Here is a 15,618-nt window from a genome sequence, read left to right on the forward strand (position 1 = left end):
GATACATGCACCCCTGTGTTTATGGCAACATTATTTATAACAGCCAAGGTATGGGAACAGTTCAATTGTCCATCAATTGATGAATGATTAAGAAGATGTGGCATATATTTATAATGGAATATTATTCATTCACCAAAAAGAATAAACTCTTGCCATTTACAACCACATGGATGGAGCTAGACAGTATAATCCTAAGCAAAATAAGTCAGAGAAAGACAAATACCATATTATTTTACTCATATGCAGAATTTAAGTTACAAAACAAATGAACAAAGTGGGGGGAAAGCTAGAGAGAGAGAGAGAGGCAAGCCAAGAAACAGGCTCTTAACTATAGAAAATAGTTACCAGAGGGTAGGTAGATGGAGGGATGAGTTAAACAGGTGATGGAGATTAAGGAGTGGACTTGTGATGAGCACTGGGTGATATATGGAATTACTGAACCATTATATTGTATACCTGAAACTAATGTAACACTGTATATTAACTAGCTGGAATTAAAATTAAAACTTTCAAAAAAATCAGCAACTAAAATCCAAAAAACAAAACTGGGTTGCCCATTTGGAGGGCTCCCCCACCAGATGGATAGTTAGGAGTAGTTTAAAAAAAAAAAAAGAGTTGGGGCGCCTGGGTGGTTCAGTGGGTTAAGCCTCTGCCTTTGCCCCAGGTCATGATGTCAGGGTCCTGGGATCGAGCCCCACATCGGGCTCCCTGCTCGGCGGGGAGCCTTCTTACCTCTCCATCTCTGCCTACTTGTGATCCCTGTCTGTCAAATAAATAAAATCTTAAAAAAAAAAGAGTCCACTACATGGGGAAGAACTTTTTTGGTCCAGTGAGGGGAGAAAGGATTTCTAGAATTAAACTTCACTTCTCTGGACTCCATCCAAAATTAGAATCCATCAACCACCATTAACTACAATGCCTATTTTCGTAATCATCCTAGACTTCAAGTAATACTACATATAATCTTCAACAAAGAAAAAAGTTCCAAATGAAACTAGTAGCTTCTTAGTATAGGCACATGACTTTTCTAAGAAGTTAAACTTGAGAGTTTCCACATGAAGGACAGAAATTGTTAAGAGGCAACATGCAAATCTCACACATCACCTCATGCACACTTCAATGACATACTACATTTTTCTCTAAATGTAGAGACTCTTGTCTCTACAAAATGTATATGACTCTTATTGTACCTTGACTTTTCCAGTATCAAATCTTCCACCCTATAATCTCTCTTTAAGCACCTCCCTCTAACCTCAATTTCCTTATGTTCTCATTATTTGGTGAAACTGCTATACACTTAAAGAACTAAATATTTGTGTTAATAAAACCAGAAGATAAATAAAACTCGAGTTAATTTTCTCTGCAGAGCTGTACAGAAGTGAGTAAGGTGCTCTTATTTAACCCCTCTTTGCCCGCCACAATCATGTAGATCTACTTCCTGTTAAGTCTGGGGTAGAGGAAACTGTACCTTACTCTTACACTCCTGTATGTCCTTGTGAGGCAATACTCAACTCACAACCCAATGGAAAAAAAGCTGGCAAAGTTGTCATAAGCCAAGTAGCCAGTTCCTTTTGAAACAAAGGAAGTTTCCCTTAGTCTCTCCTAAACAGAAGAGAAAGTCCAAGTAATAGAATATTTAAGAAGCCATACAACTAACTCCAGCGTGGGTTCCTCTGAGTGCTCATGAAGTATGTGGGAAGAGAAAGGAATCAAGTAGCAGCATTCAGAAACAGTCCTGGGTTACAACCTGATGAAGTCTCTCTCTCTCTCTCTCTCTCTCTGTCATTCAGGGAGAGTTTGCTTTTTCATGTTGGTAAGGATGCACAGCTTAGACCCTGGTGGTAGGAAGGATGCTGTTTATCTCCAGAGTGGGCCCTTTGTCAGTTCTACTGGCCTCTTCCACCTGCCCTTCAAAGACTTGTGTAATTTCCGCAAAAGTTCTGCCGTGGGTTTCAGGGACTAAAGACCAAGAAGATAATAAGGAAGCCAGTGAAGACAATACAAACACAGGCAGACTCCTAAATAGAATGCAGCTGAGGGGGAAGAGCTGCCCAACCAACAAGCTGGAAGTCCAGCTGGAACAAAGCCCTCTGCCATTGCAGCTGGGTGGAGTCCCCAGCCGAAGAGTTTGGCCACAAAAAAAGTTTCAAAAAAGGGCATGAAGACCAAGACAGCTGTGATACAGACAAAGCCCATTCAGTTATACTCATCCTTTAATAGCAATGAAATGGTCATAAGGATGGACAAAAAAGCCATCCTTCCAAGACCAATCAGATGTAGAGTCTTCCTCCCTGCCCTTTCCATCAAAAGCAGAGAAACTACCATGAAGACAGTATTAGTCACACCCACACCAACAGCTCCCCAACAGCTGCATCTTTGAAGATTCCTATTCAGTAAGAGAACACAGCACTGATTCCAGAGAGCTGCTGGAAGAGCTGGAGCATGGTGGAAATGACGATACGCTGTCAGTAGCTGGGCATGCTGAAGAGCTCTAGCAAAATGACTTGCTTTTCTTGGGCCATCCTAGCACTCTCATCTTTCATCTCCCTGATGTTCTGTCTGGGTCAGATTCTGGGTGCCCTGCAATCACTAGAAGATCTTATTGACACTCTCTTCTTCCTTTCTGTTAATGACCAAAAATCTAGGACTTTCAGGGCAAAATAGAAGGGCTATACTTTGTAGGACAGCTAGAATGATGGTGAAGCCCAAGAGCAGGGGCCAAAGCTCTTCAGTTTCCAACATGACTTTCAGACCAAAAATGCGATCCATCAGAATCCTGACAACAATGCCTAGCTGGTTGGGAATGCCAAAGCCCCCTCACCTGACACTATAGGGCATGTAGGAGATATTTTTCCAATGCACATGGGCATAAAACCTGTGCAGTATCTGTAGGGGAGGTGGGGTAGGGATAGAGTGGTTGGATTATGAACAGTGGGGAGGATATGTGCTATGGTGAGTGCTGTGAAATGCATAAGTCTGATGATTCACAGACCTGTACCCCTGGGGCAAATAATACATTATATATTAATAAAAATAATTTTAAAAAACAAGCATTTTTTTTAAAAAAGGTTATATCTCTAATAAGAGGCACAATCCAGGTCTACTTTACAACTTTACGACACCATACTTTAGAGACTATCATAGAACTACAGAGGAAGTGGCACTAGTATTTTCATATATTTATAAAGCACTTAATAAATTACAATGTATTTCCAATATATTATCTTATTTAACTTTCACAACAACTGCAAGTTATGCAGGATGGGCATTATTAGAATCTTACTTTATAAATAAGAAAACTGAAGCTCAGAGAGATATTAAGTTGACCTAAGATCACCCTGATGGTATATGGCAGAGCTGAGATCCCAAGGTTTTCCTCAATATTATCTGTAGTCCTTTGAGAAAGAAGTCATATTGGGAATGAGACTAGGTATAAGATATAAAAGTTCAGTACTCACTTTGGGACAATCATAATGAAAATAATTTAAAAAGTAATGAAAATAATGAAAAAATCTTCCAGAGGGAAATTTTTAAATTTATGAAATGCATATATTATTATCACCTTCCCATTCTAGGCCCATAAAGATACTAGTAATTACTAAAGCTATTTTCCAAATAATAGTTTATGGGAAATATTCACAAACTGTTTTATGTAAAGAGTTGTTACAAGTCACTTACAGGAAAGTAGGTTTCCACAATTTCAAAATTCAGAAATCCAATTATAATCCAAACCAAGAGAGTAGCAATGGAAACAATAACAATAAAAGGAACAAAGTAGCCACTGAGTTTGTCTGCAAACTGTTGGATAGGAGCCTAGAACAACAATAATAACAATAATACATGTATCAGTCTCCTTTTTTTGATAATGAATACAGGGTATATTTGGTATTACACACAAATATTTTAATAATTTCCACATTAATGTAACTGGAGTTAAAAGAAAATATACACACTAGATCAGGATTTATTCTTAGCAGTCTTTCTAAAAAAATACTTTGTTTTTCCCAGGAAATCAAGTTACCTTTGATGTTTGCGCCTCTTCCACAAGTTTGACAATTTGAGAAAGTGTTGTGTCAGCTCCAACATGGGTTGCACGGATAAGCAGCGACCCATTCTGGTTAATGGAACCAGCGATTACTGTGCTGCCAGATTTCTTAGCCACAGGCATTGCCTCCCCTGTAGAAGGAGTGAAGTCAGATTTAGGGAGCATAAATACATACTATCTTAAAACATGCTATTATGTATTAATTGTCAAAAATATGTAGAAAGAAGATTTTTACTTCATGAAACAGAATCTGGATAAATCCCTAGGTGAAACTTGCCCTCCCTTTTCTCTTATGTCAGTTCTGGGCCAATCCCAAGGACACATACCTTAAACTAGAAAAATCTGCAAGTCAGCTCTTATATACAGACACTTTTAAAGTTGCACCCTAGTCTTGGATCACTGGTCCTCAATATGTTCCCAAGGAGCATTTAGAAGTATTCTAGGGAGTTCTTGTTTATAATAACTATTGCTGGAGCATGGGGTTCTGCTACTCTTAATTTAGTGGGCTGGGGTCGGAGGATACTAAATGTATTATAATGCTCAAGCAGTCCCCTCAGAAGAATTGTCCCATCTGAACTGGCAATAGCACCCTGTTGAGAAACACAAGAGTCCAAAATTATTTCCTTATAGTCCATAAGCTGAGTCTCTTCTGGGACTATTTTGACGGTTCAGGCAGGAAAGGTATTCTTTCGGTTCTGCTCCAGACTGCCCTTAGTTATCTAAGATCTCTAAAACTACTCCAAGGCCTAACTTCTTAGAGCAGGCCCTGATGTGGAAAATTTGGAGTCATATTCCAGCACAGACCAGCCCAGTCTTTAGGTCAGGAAAAAAAACAGGTATTTGCTCAGGAAAACCTGCCAAAGTCTCTTGGGTTTTGGTTACACATTCTAGTCATTAACAATACTCAGTGAAAAAAAAAAGCTTTCAGTAGCATAATGAAAACCACAAAGTAAATCTACAGAAATTGATTTAATACCATTTTTTCCAGTTTTTTTTAAATTAATTTATTTATTTTCAGCATAACAGTATTCATTATTTTTTCACCACACCCAATGCTCCATGCAATCCGTGCCCTCTATAATACCCACCACCTGGTACCCCAACCTCCCACCCCCCCACCACTTCAAACCCCTCAGATTGTTTTTCAGAGTCTTTCATGATTCACCTCCCCTTCCAATTTACCCCAACTCCCTTCTCCTCTCATGATTTAATACCATTTTTAAAAGAATTCCTATTCTCTTCACTCATCATTTACTCATTCCATAATTTCTAAAAAAGCTCTCCACTTTTTAATTAAGACTTTGGGTGCACTTTACTTTCATGTCATGATTCTCTGAAAGAACATACCTGTGATAAGGGACTCATCTACCATGGAATGGCCTTCAATAACACGACCATCCACTGGAAATTTGCCTCCTGGAACAACTTTAATGATGTCTCCGCGTTGTACGAGTTCCACATCCACTTGTTCTTCACTGGATCGGAGTTAAAATAAAAAGCACTCAGAAAATATGCTTCTCACCCTGATCTTTCCATGCAAGTTTATTGGTTCATGTCAAGCCTGTCGCTCCATAATTGTTACCAATGGCAACTAGAACTAACATTTAAGCTGGTAGCTACAGTATTAGTCTGGTTTACTGCTGGGGAATAGCTCAGTACCTGGCACAAAGGATATATTTGTTGAATAGTGACTGAATGAATAAATGAAAGCTTTAGAAAATAATATAAGGGGTTTTATTTAACTAAAAAATTTATAGGAAGCCTGGGTGGCTCAGTCAGTTAAGTGTCTGCCTTTGGCTCAGGTAATGATCCCAGGGTCCTGGAATTGAGTCCCACATTGGGGCTCTCTGCTCAGTGGGGAGCCACCTTCTCCCTCTGCCTGCCACTCCCCTTGCTTCTGCTCATTCTCTCTCCCTGACAAATAAATAAATAAAATCTTAAAAAACAATTTATTTGTTGTGTAAATTTTCCTACATAATTTTACTATATAAATAAAAAATACAAAAGAATGAAAATTTTTAAAAAAGAATGAAATCTTATCAAGCCTTTAGCTCTAACTTCCAGTTTACAGGTAACAGGAGCTAAAGAACAAGTTAGATGATGCCACAAAGAAGCAAAGAGTTAAATTCAGACTGTGTGATATTCTACCCGACAATTGATGGATGGTTCTCTAATAAGTCACCAGTAAGTGGTGAGGCACGGTGGGGAGGGAGGGCAAACAGAAGGGAAGAGCTGCTCTAGATTAAAAGAAACATGTCAGTCAAATGCTTTGACACATAGACCTTGTTTGATTTCCATTTCAAACAAAGAAACAAAACTTCTGGAGACGGGGTGCCTGGATGGCTTAGACAGTTAAGCAACTAACTCTTGGTTTTTGCTCAGGTCATGATCTCAGGGTGAGATCAAAGCCCTGGAACAGGCTCTAGGCTCTGTGCTCACCATAAGATCAGCTTGAGATTCTTTCCCCCCCCACCCCGCCCCCCAGCTGCTCTTCCCCATTTGCTCCTCTCCCAACTCATGCAGAAGCACTCTCTAGCTCTCTCACATACACACTCTCTCTCTCCACCCTCTCTCTACAATAAATAAATAACTTTTTAGGGACAACAGGAGAAATGAGAATACAGACTACATACATATTAGATGATATTAAGGTACTGTTAATTTTGTTAAGGGCAAAATGGTATTATAGTTACATAGGAATATGTCCTATTTTTAGAGATACTACAGGAACATTTAGCAATAAACCAATATGACTGGAATTTAAATACTACTGTAACAATATAAAGACAGAATGCATAGATAAGTTGGGCAAAATGTGAATAACTGTTAAATCTGGGAGACAGATGATGTAAGTTCATTATACTCTTCTCTCTACTTCTGGGTATATTTGATATTTTTTGTAAGAAGTTAAAAAGATAAGGGGAAAGAATGAAAATAAATACCTTAAGAGAATATTATCAGAGTCAAGAGTTACAATAGTTGCCTCCGTAGCTTGTAGTGAAATTAGCTTGGCAAGAGCCTCTGATGTTTTGCCCTACAAATTAAAACAAACATGTTAACAATGCTAAGGAAGTAAAAAGCTCAGGTTCTACCTAAAATAAAGATATAAAACTTAACATTTGCCAAAAAGATAGCTTTAGGAATACTAATTAGTTCAAATTAGAAAATGTTACACTTCAAAAATGTGAAGTCTACAAAATATAAAATGTATTATTAGGTATAATTTATAAATAAGTGATGTAAATTAAAAGGAAAAACATCAGGAACCCAGGCACGTAAGTCCTTTGCTTATGTACATCATTAGGCAATTCATTTAAGAAGTAAAATACCTGGGTGCCTGGGTGGCTCAGTGGGTTAAAGCCTCTGCCTTTGGCTCAGGTCATGGTCCCAGGGTCCTGGGATGGAGCCCCACATTGGGCTCTCTGCTCAGTGGGGTACCTGCTTCCTCCTTTCTCTCTCTCTGCCTGCCTCTTTGCCTACTTGTGATCTCTATCTGTCTAATAAATAAAAAATCTTTTAAAAAAATAAGTAAAATACCTGATGTGGAGAAAAATGTTTATTCCTGCTATTAATGGAAGAAATAAAAACAAAAGCACCTTTATGATACCATTTAATGCCTACCAACTTAGCAAGAATTTATACAGGAGTTAATGCTGGCGAAGATGTAGTAAAACTACTTCACTAACATATTCTTACTGCCAAAAGAATGTTATTTGTTGCATGAGCCATGAAAAGATTTATGCCCTTTACTCACATACTTTGTAATTTATCCTAAGATATTAATTCAACAGAAATTACTATTAAACACGAATATGTTTAATGCAGGATTATCTAAAATTTAAAACTGAAAACAGTCTAATTGAGAACAAAACCGAAATGGTTTAGTGGGTTATAGCACAATGATTTGACAAAATGTTATTTAAAAAATACCAAATAATTATATCTGGACTGGAAAAATGGGGGAAAAACTTTCTAGTGTTAAGGATAAACTAGTATGTATACAATGTTTGCCACTCTGTTAAAATATAAAGGTATGTAGAACAGGATTAGAAAGTAATTTCCATTATAGTGTGGGACTATAGGTGAATTTTTTTCCACCATTATTTTAAATCCTGCGGTCACCTCAATTTTTCCATTAAAAACGTGATGTAAGTAAGTACTTAGCAAATGTTTCTCTCTTGAAATAAGCATGCATATAGTATACTATCTACAATTTTAATTCCATAAATTTTATAAAACTTCTACAGGAATATTTAACTTAAAATTTATTATGAAATAGAAGCACTTCTTTCATTAACTATATAAATCTATGTATATTTCCAACAACTACTGGTCTAAAAAATATGATCACTTATCCATCCAAGATTTTAACAAATGTCACCCTTTCTTACTGTACCTTTGCTATATGTTCCAGCCACCGGCCCAGGGCAATAAATACAAATAGCATAGGAGGCGTATCAAAGAAAGTTATAGGGTTTACTTTGGCTCTTTCATACATTGCAACCAGAAGAATAACCAGAGAGTAGGCAAATGCGATGGTGGTTGCCAGCACAATCAGTACATCCATATTTGCAGTTTTATGCCTCAGTGCTTTGTAGGCCTGAATGTAGAAGTACCAGCCTCCAAAAAACTGTAACAGAGGAACAATAATTATTGCTTTTTTATAAAAATACAGAAATTCACATATATAGCTCAGGAACAAAGATACAGTCTCATTATTAATTTCCTTTGGCTTTTATCTAAACCAGAAACACTAAGGAAGTATTTTAAGCTGAAATAACAATGTCTGTATTTTAGCAGGTCTGTGTGTGTTGAGGCAAACTGCAGAAGAAGTCCTTGGCAGCTGTCCTCTAAGATCCAAGGATATTCTGTAGTATAAAGAAAGTCAAATGATTCTCTGATCTTTCTTTTAGATGCTAGCAAAAATAAGAACTAAGAAAACAATTACATTTTTTTTTACTTTTTTAATATATGTATTCATAAAACTCAGCTCCCCTCCCTAAAATTCAACCTAAGTGGAATATTACAAGCTACTGGAACTGCTGGCTGGCTGTTTTCATTGGTAAACTACTGAAAAGCTTATTTCTCATTAGTATGAAGAAACATACTAAGATGTTCTTAAAATCATCATTGCCTTTTACAAGGATCAGAGAACGGGATAGATTTATGGGATGGAAGTGTTCCATAGTAAAAGTTTATTTGAAAAGAAGAGTTGAGGGGCACCTGGGTGGCTAAGTGGGTTAAGCCTCTGCCTTCAGCTCAGGTCATGATCTCAGGTCCTGGAATGGAGCCCTGCATCAGGCTCTCTGCTCAGCAGGGAGCCTGCTTCCCCCTCCCCCTCTGCCTGCCTCTCTGCCTACTTGTGATCTCTCTCTCTGTCAAATAAATAAATAAAATCTTTAAAAAAGAAAAAGAAAAGAAGAGTTGAAAACATACAGAAAGTAATGGACATCAGTACCAAGGAGAAATAATTAGAATAATAACATAATATTATAATTATCATTTATAATTATAATATCATAATTATAATTACATATAATCATATTAATATATATTAATATATTATATATTATAATATAATATTAATTATATATTATAATTATACTAAGTATATATATTATTTTATATATTATTTATATTTATTTTTATATATTATATATAATTATAATTATGATATTATAATTATCATTTTATTTTATATAATAAATATTAATTAAAATATTTATAAATATACTTAATATAATAGTAGGAAAATTAATTTTAATATATTTAATATAGAATATTAATACAAATACAAATATTTTAAATTATAACTTTAAACAAAGTTATATACAGCAGCAGATATGAATGCTAAATTCATATCTAAATATGAATTGAACTCTTTCTCTCTGCTTTGTTGTTAAACAGTATCTTTAGAAGTTAAGTAGAATTTATTATCTACTTTAACCGCTCAGTTTAAGATTATTTTTATAAAGCATCTAGCATAAAATGATCAAACTTCTGGCTAATAATCTGTTTTGCAATTGAAAATAGCCTTGCCTGTCACATTTTGCTATTTTTCATTATTAACATATACACTTGCTGACATTTCACTTGCCTGTACAGGTACACACAATAGAAAGGATAGCAAATTCATAATGGACAGTCCTGGCAAGATCTGGCGCTCCAGGAACATAGAAGAATGAATTTTGATCATTTCTTCTTGGCTTATGTTCTTATTATGGTGAAGAGTTGTAAGATGGTGATCCATAGCCATCATATATATCATCAGCCCCATTACAGGAATACAAAAAAAGAGGCTCACAAGGAAGGAACGTCTCCACCTTAGGTAAAAAAGAAACATCATTTTGGTAAGTAGCTGGTGGTTAAAGATTCTATGCACTATAGGGAAATACAAATTGTGACCACTCCACCCAATATAAGGATGACATTATAAAAACTGACATGTCAACTGGATGTTAAATTTGTAATAAAGGGGGCACCTGGGTGGCTCAGTCAGTTAAACATCCAATTCTTGATTTTGGCTCAGGTCATGATCTCAGGGTCATGAGATCTAGCCCTGCATCAGGCTCTGTGCGGAGTGTGGAGCCTGCTTAAGATTCTCTCTCCCTCGGGTGCCTGGGTGGCTCAGTGGGTTAAGCCGCTGCCTTCGGCTCAGGTCATGATCTCAGGGTCCTGGGATCGAGTCCCGCATCGGGCTCTCTGCTCAACAGGGGGCCTGCTTCCCTTCCTTTCTCTCTGCCTGCCTCTCTGTCTACTGTGATCTCTCTCTGTCAAATAAATAAATAAAATCTTTAAAAAAAAAAGATTCTCTCTCCCTCTTCCTCTGCCTCTTCCTCATTCTTTCTCTCTCTTAGAAGAAATTTGTAACAAAGAGTCAAAATCTGTTTTTCATTGACACACCAAAAGCACTTACTGTCTTATTTCTCGTTTATGGTCCAGGTGGCTTGCTGATCGATCCTTCTTGACCAAAGAAGCTTCAAAACCTAAGCTCTAAGGAAATTCATTAGAAAACAATTATTTCACTGAATATAAAACTACTACATAGAGAAATTCTAAGACATGGTACTGTCATTAAGAACAATTCAACTCAATTACTGAGAGCAAGTCACTCTGATAATTGCAAAGGTGAAGATATACTCCCTTTCCTTAATTACTTTTGTTTATAATCTTTCAACAAAGAAATGAATAGATCCTTTACTCTAGTTAATGTCTAGCCTACTGTTCTCAAACTAATGATTTAACTCAAGTGTAGCTATCCTCACTAAGATTCTTTTAAAAGATTTTATTAATTTATTTGACAGACAGAGATCACAAGTAGGCAGAGAGGCAGGCAGAGAGAGAGGGGAAAGCAGGCTCCCTGCTGAGCAGAGAGCCCGATGTGGGCCTCGATCCCAGGATCCCGAGATCATGACCTGAGCCGAAGGCAGAGGCTTAAACCACTGAGCCACCCAGGCACCCCAGATTCTTAATATACCAAAAAGTAAGCTAAAGCATCTAATAAGTAATTTTAGGAAAAAAGAAAAGAGAAAAGCAGAATCTGTTGGTTGGTCAGGCTGATGGTGTTGATGACTTAATAAAGACAGAATTCAATAATAACATCATAAATCTTACATTTAGACAAGCATCACCCACTAGTATGGACATACATTAAATTTTAGCTTTGACATCTATCTATCTATCCCCTGAACAAGTTTAGAAAACTTAATAATAGGCCAAAAAAGTTAGCACCATACTAAATATGTTATTGAAGGCTTTTTTGCAGATGCAGTCTCTACTCTTCTTCTGTCAGAAAAAGAACATTAACACAAATTTCCCCAATAAAACAAAGTACTAAAGAAAACTACACATAAGTAAGACTCATATGCACATAGACAGTAACATACTCTCTATTTTCAGCTACTAGGGAAAATGCTGCCATCTTTTATTTGTTGGCAGTGTAGCACAGCACAATAAAAAAAGCAAGCATGCATTTTACAGTCAGAAAGAATAAGCTCGGGGTGCCTGGGTGGCTCAGTCAGTTAAACATTTGCCTTCAGGTCAGGTCATGATCCTAGAATCCCAGGATTGAGCCCTGTGTCAGACTGCCAGGGAGTCTGCTTCTCCCTCTCCTGCCTCCTGCTTGCTCTCTCTCTCTCTCTCTCTTTCTCTCTCTCTTTCTCTCTCTCTCAAACAAATAAATAAAACTTATTTTTTTAAAGAAAGAATAGGCTCAAATCCCAGCTATGACACTTACTAGTTATGTGATTTTGGGTAAGTACCTTAATTTCTCTGAACCTGAGTTTCATCATCTCTAAAATGAAGATAACAGCACTCTTGTGAGATTAAATTAAGAGTTGAAGCTTTGCAATCTTGGTAACTGGCTCATACTAAATACTCAATAATGCTAGCTTCACAAAGATGTTAATGGCATTATTATCTATATTAATAGGATCTTATCTGAATATTAATATGCTCCAAGCATTATAACACCAAGGGTATACCATATTAAAACTTGTAAAGCATTGTCACATGTACTACCACTTGATTTACTGAAGAACATGAGATAAGTCTGTGACAAAAGGGTTTGGTCTTTTAAATTTCATACTTAAAAATACATCATTTATCAGCAGAATCAGATCTATAAATACAGAAAACAATCTGATGATTGCCAGAGGGGAGGTAGATGGGAGATGGGTAAAACGGGTGAAGGGGAGTGGGAAATACAGGCTGCTGGTTATGGAATGACTAATTCATGCGAAAACAAGGTAAAGCATGGTAAATATAGACAATGGTACTGTAATAGCATTGTACGGTGAAAGATGGGAGCTACACTTACGGTGAGCATAGCATAACTACTGAGTTGTTGAATCACTATGTTATATTCCTGAAACTAATATAACATCGTTGTGTGAACCATACACAAATTTTTTTAAATTACAGTTTGCTATGATCTAGGTACAATAAAGCATCTAGCATGATGCTTGCTTTTTTAATAATTGTACTTTACTGCCATTTTCTAAATATTTTTAAAGGATTTGTGATTCTACCTTCAATCAACTCCTGATTAACAGTGCCAATATGCCTTTGCCTAACTCTTCCTGACAAAGACTAAGAAAAAAAAAAGTTTGTAAACATATTCATATTAAATTTGGGACATGTTAATTGAGAATAATCAAAGGAACCATATTTTTTTCATTGTCTTTGATACAAACTAGAAGTGATTCAACAGAGTGCTGACTGAATAGGTAAGAACACAGAAATCCAAAATCTTACCACTTACTTCAACTCGATGGATAATATCCCTGGGACCAATAATTTCTGGGTCATATTTAATATGTGCTTTGTTGGTTGCCAGGGCCACAGAGCAATAGAAGATCCCTCTGTGTTTTGTGAGGGTAGACTCTATTTTATGTACACAGGAGGCACATGTCATTCCTCTTACCTGTTAAAGACAAAGGTTTTGTTATACAGAAATCTATTTTTCCTCCATTAAACATGAATTATAACATGGGATGAACAAAAAAGGTCTTATTTGTACTATTAATATCCTTCAGATGTGTTCACTAGAATGCTGTTTTTGTATAAAATTACATTGAACAAAGATATGGTCCAACTGCAACAGGTTAAATAGAAGAGGATCTAATTAAGTCAGTCTCTCTCTTCCTGTCACTACTCTATCACTACTCAGTGATAAAGGATCAATCATTTCTTGTACTCAATGTCTTGTTTCTCCCTAGATTTCTTGGTCTTCAGTAGTACTTTTATCAAAGGTTAATGGATGACAAAAGTATTATACCTTTGTCTAAAAATGCATTTTGCCTTATGTCTTGGGTGAGGTTATAGTTCAGCTTAGTATTAAACTCTAAAATGGAGGGGTGCCTGGGTGGCTCAGTGGGTTAAAGCCTCTGCATTTGGCTCAGGTCGCGATCCCTAGTCCTGGGATCAAGCCCCGCTTTGGGTTTTCTGCTCAGCAGGGAGCCTGCTTCCCTTCCTCTCTCTCTGCCTGCCTCTCTGCCTACTTCTGATCTCTGTCTCTCAAATAAATATATATATATATATTTTTTTTTTAAAAAAATTCTAAAATGGAATAGCAGCACTTCTGGAATGACTGTGTGTACAGCTCAGCAAATCCCTCTCCCCAAAAACAATGATAAATTGAACAAAAGTTCAAAAAACAGCCCTTTAAAGACTCTGGGAAGTATAACAAATTACAAAGTTTTTATTCAAGAATATCTACTGAAAGAATATAAGTAATGGTGTACTAAAAGCCTTTGAAATTATCTCCTCCATAAAAACAATGAAAAAACTGGCAAAAACTGATAAAACTAACTTTTTTTGAAATTTGGAAATTAAATAAAAGATTCTGGCAATCCAGGAAGCATGTATTCAAGAAAATCAGATGGTGGTTCCTGGGTGGCTCAGTTAAGTGACTGACTCGATTTTGGCTCAGGCCATGAACTCAGGTTCCTGGGATCGAGTACCATATCAGGCTCTACACTCACCAGGCAGTCCACATGAGGATTCTCTCTCTCCCCCTCCCTCGGTTGTTCCCCCAACTTGCACTCTTTAAAATAAATAAATCGTTTAAGAAAAAAAAAAGAATTAAAGGGAGGAAAGGAAGCAAGATGGAGGAGGAGTAGGAGACTGAAATAGCATGAGGTCCCAGGAGTTCAGCTAGATAGTTATCAAACCATTCCGAACACCTACAAACTCAACAGGAGATAGAAGAGCAGCAATTCTAGGAACAGAAAATCAAACACTTTCTGGAAGGTAGGATGTGTGGAGAAGTGAATCCAAAGTGACGGGAAGATAGACTGTGGGGGAAGGGCTGGCTCCTTGCAAGTGGTGGAGCAGCAGAGCACAAAATCAGAACTTTTAGAAGTCTGCTCCTCTGAGGGATGTCGCTCCAGAGGCTAAGTGGGGGTGAAGCCCTCAGAGGGACAGTGTGGTCTCAGGACCCGCGGGGCCACAGAAAGACTGGGGGTGTCTGAGTGTGGCAGAGCTGCCAGGTATCAGAGCAGAGAAGCTGGCAACAGACATGGAGCCAGAGCCAAGGAGTGAGCTCTCAGCTCGGGGTTACCTTAAACAGTGACCCAAGGCATAGTTGGGCCATTGCTCCTCAAGCAGGGACACCACAAATGGCAGATCCAGAGAGACCCCCTCTTTCCTCCTCCAGGAGGAGCAGCATGAGAGCATGCTACAGGAATCTGCTGGATTTGGAAACTCCAAACGGGGCCATGCACCAGAGACAGAAATGCTCAGTCACAGGCAGGTAAGCACAGACTGACCGGAGACCAGGGAGACTGAAGGGATTGACTGCGTCTCACAGAAGGCACATTGAGAGTGGGGGCCCGAGCTCTGGGCTCCTCTGGGGCCAGGTATTGGGAGCCTGCCATCATCATTCCCATCTTCCAAAGCTTTATGAAAAGTGATCAGGTAACAAAAGCTCCAAGAGCTAACCCAAGCAGATTACGTAGCCTGGCCCCTGCCAAGGGTGGTGCAATTCCGCTTCAGGCAAAGACATTTGAGAATAACTGCAACAGGCCCCTCCCCAAAAAGATCAAAAAGAACATCCAGCCAAGACCGAATTC

The 15,618-nt window shown here is 37.7% G+C and overlaps 1 protein-coding gene and 1 pseudogene across 2 annotated transcripts in view; both read right to left on the reverse strand.

The window, feature by feature from the left end:
- Positions 1–15,618, reverse strand: part of ATP7A (ATPase copper transporting alpha) — a 170,356-nt gene that overhangs the window by 29,335 nt on the left and 125,403 nt on the right. For both annotated transcript variants that reach the window (XM_044234332.1, XM_044234331.1), the window contains exons 7-14: positions 13,308–13,469; positions 10,962–11,038; positions 10,143–10,368; positions 8,442–8,675; positions 6,988–7,079; positions 5,393–5,520; positions 4,022–4,176; positions 3,679–3,813 (exon numbers count right to left, since the gene is read on the reverse strand). In XM_044234332.1, the coding sequence (XP_044090267.1) occupies positions 3,679–3,813; positions 4,022–4,176; positions 5,393–5,520; positions 6,988–7,079; positions 8,442–8,675; positions 10,143–10,368; positions 10,962–11,038; positions 13,308–13,469 (1,209 nt within the window). The remainder of the gene's footprint in view (positions 1–3,678; positions 3,814–4,021; positions 4,177–5,392; positions 5,521–6,987; positions 7,080–8,441; positions 8,676–10,142; positions 10,369–10,961; positions 11,039–13,307; positions 13,470–15,618) is intronic.
- LOC122897486 lies at positions 1,829–3,570 on the reverse strand (annotated as a pseudogene).

Source organism: Neovison vison, chromosome X, assembly GCF_020171115.1.
Source record: "Neovison vison isolate M4711 chromosome X, ASM_NN_V1, whole genome shotgun sequence".
Classification (NCBI taxonomy): Eukaryota; Metazoa; Chordata; class Mammalia; order Carnivora; family Mustelidae; genus Neogale; species Neogale vison.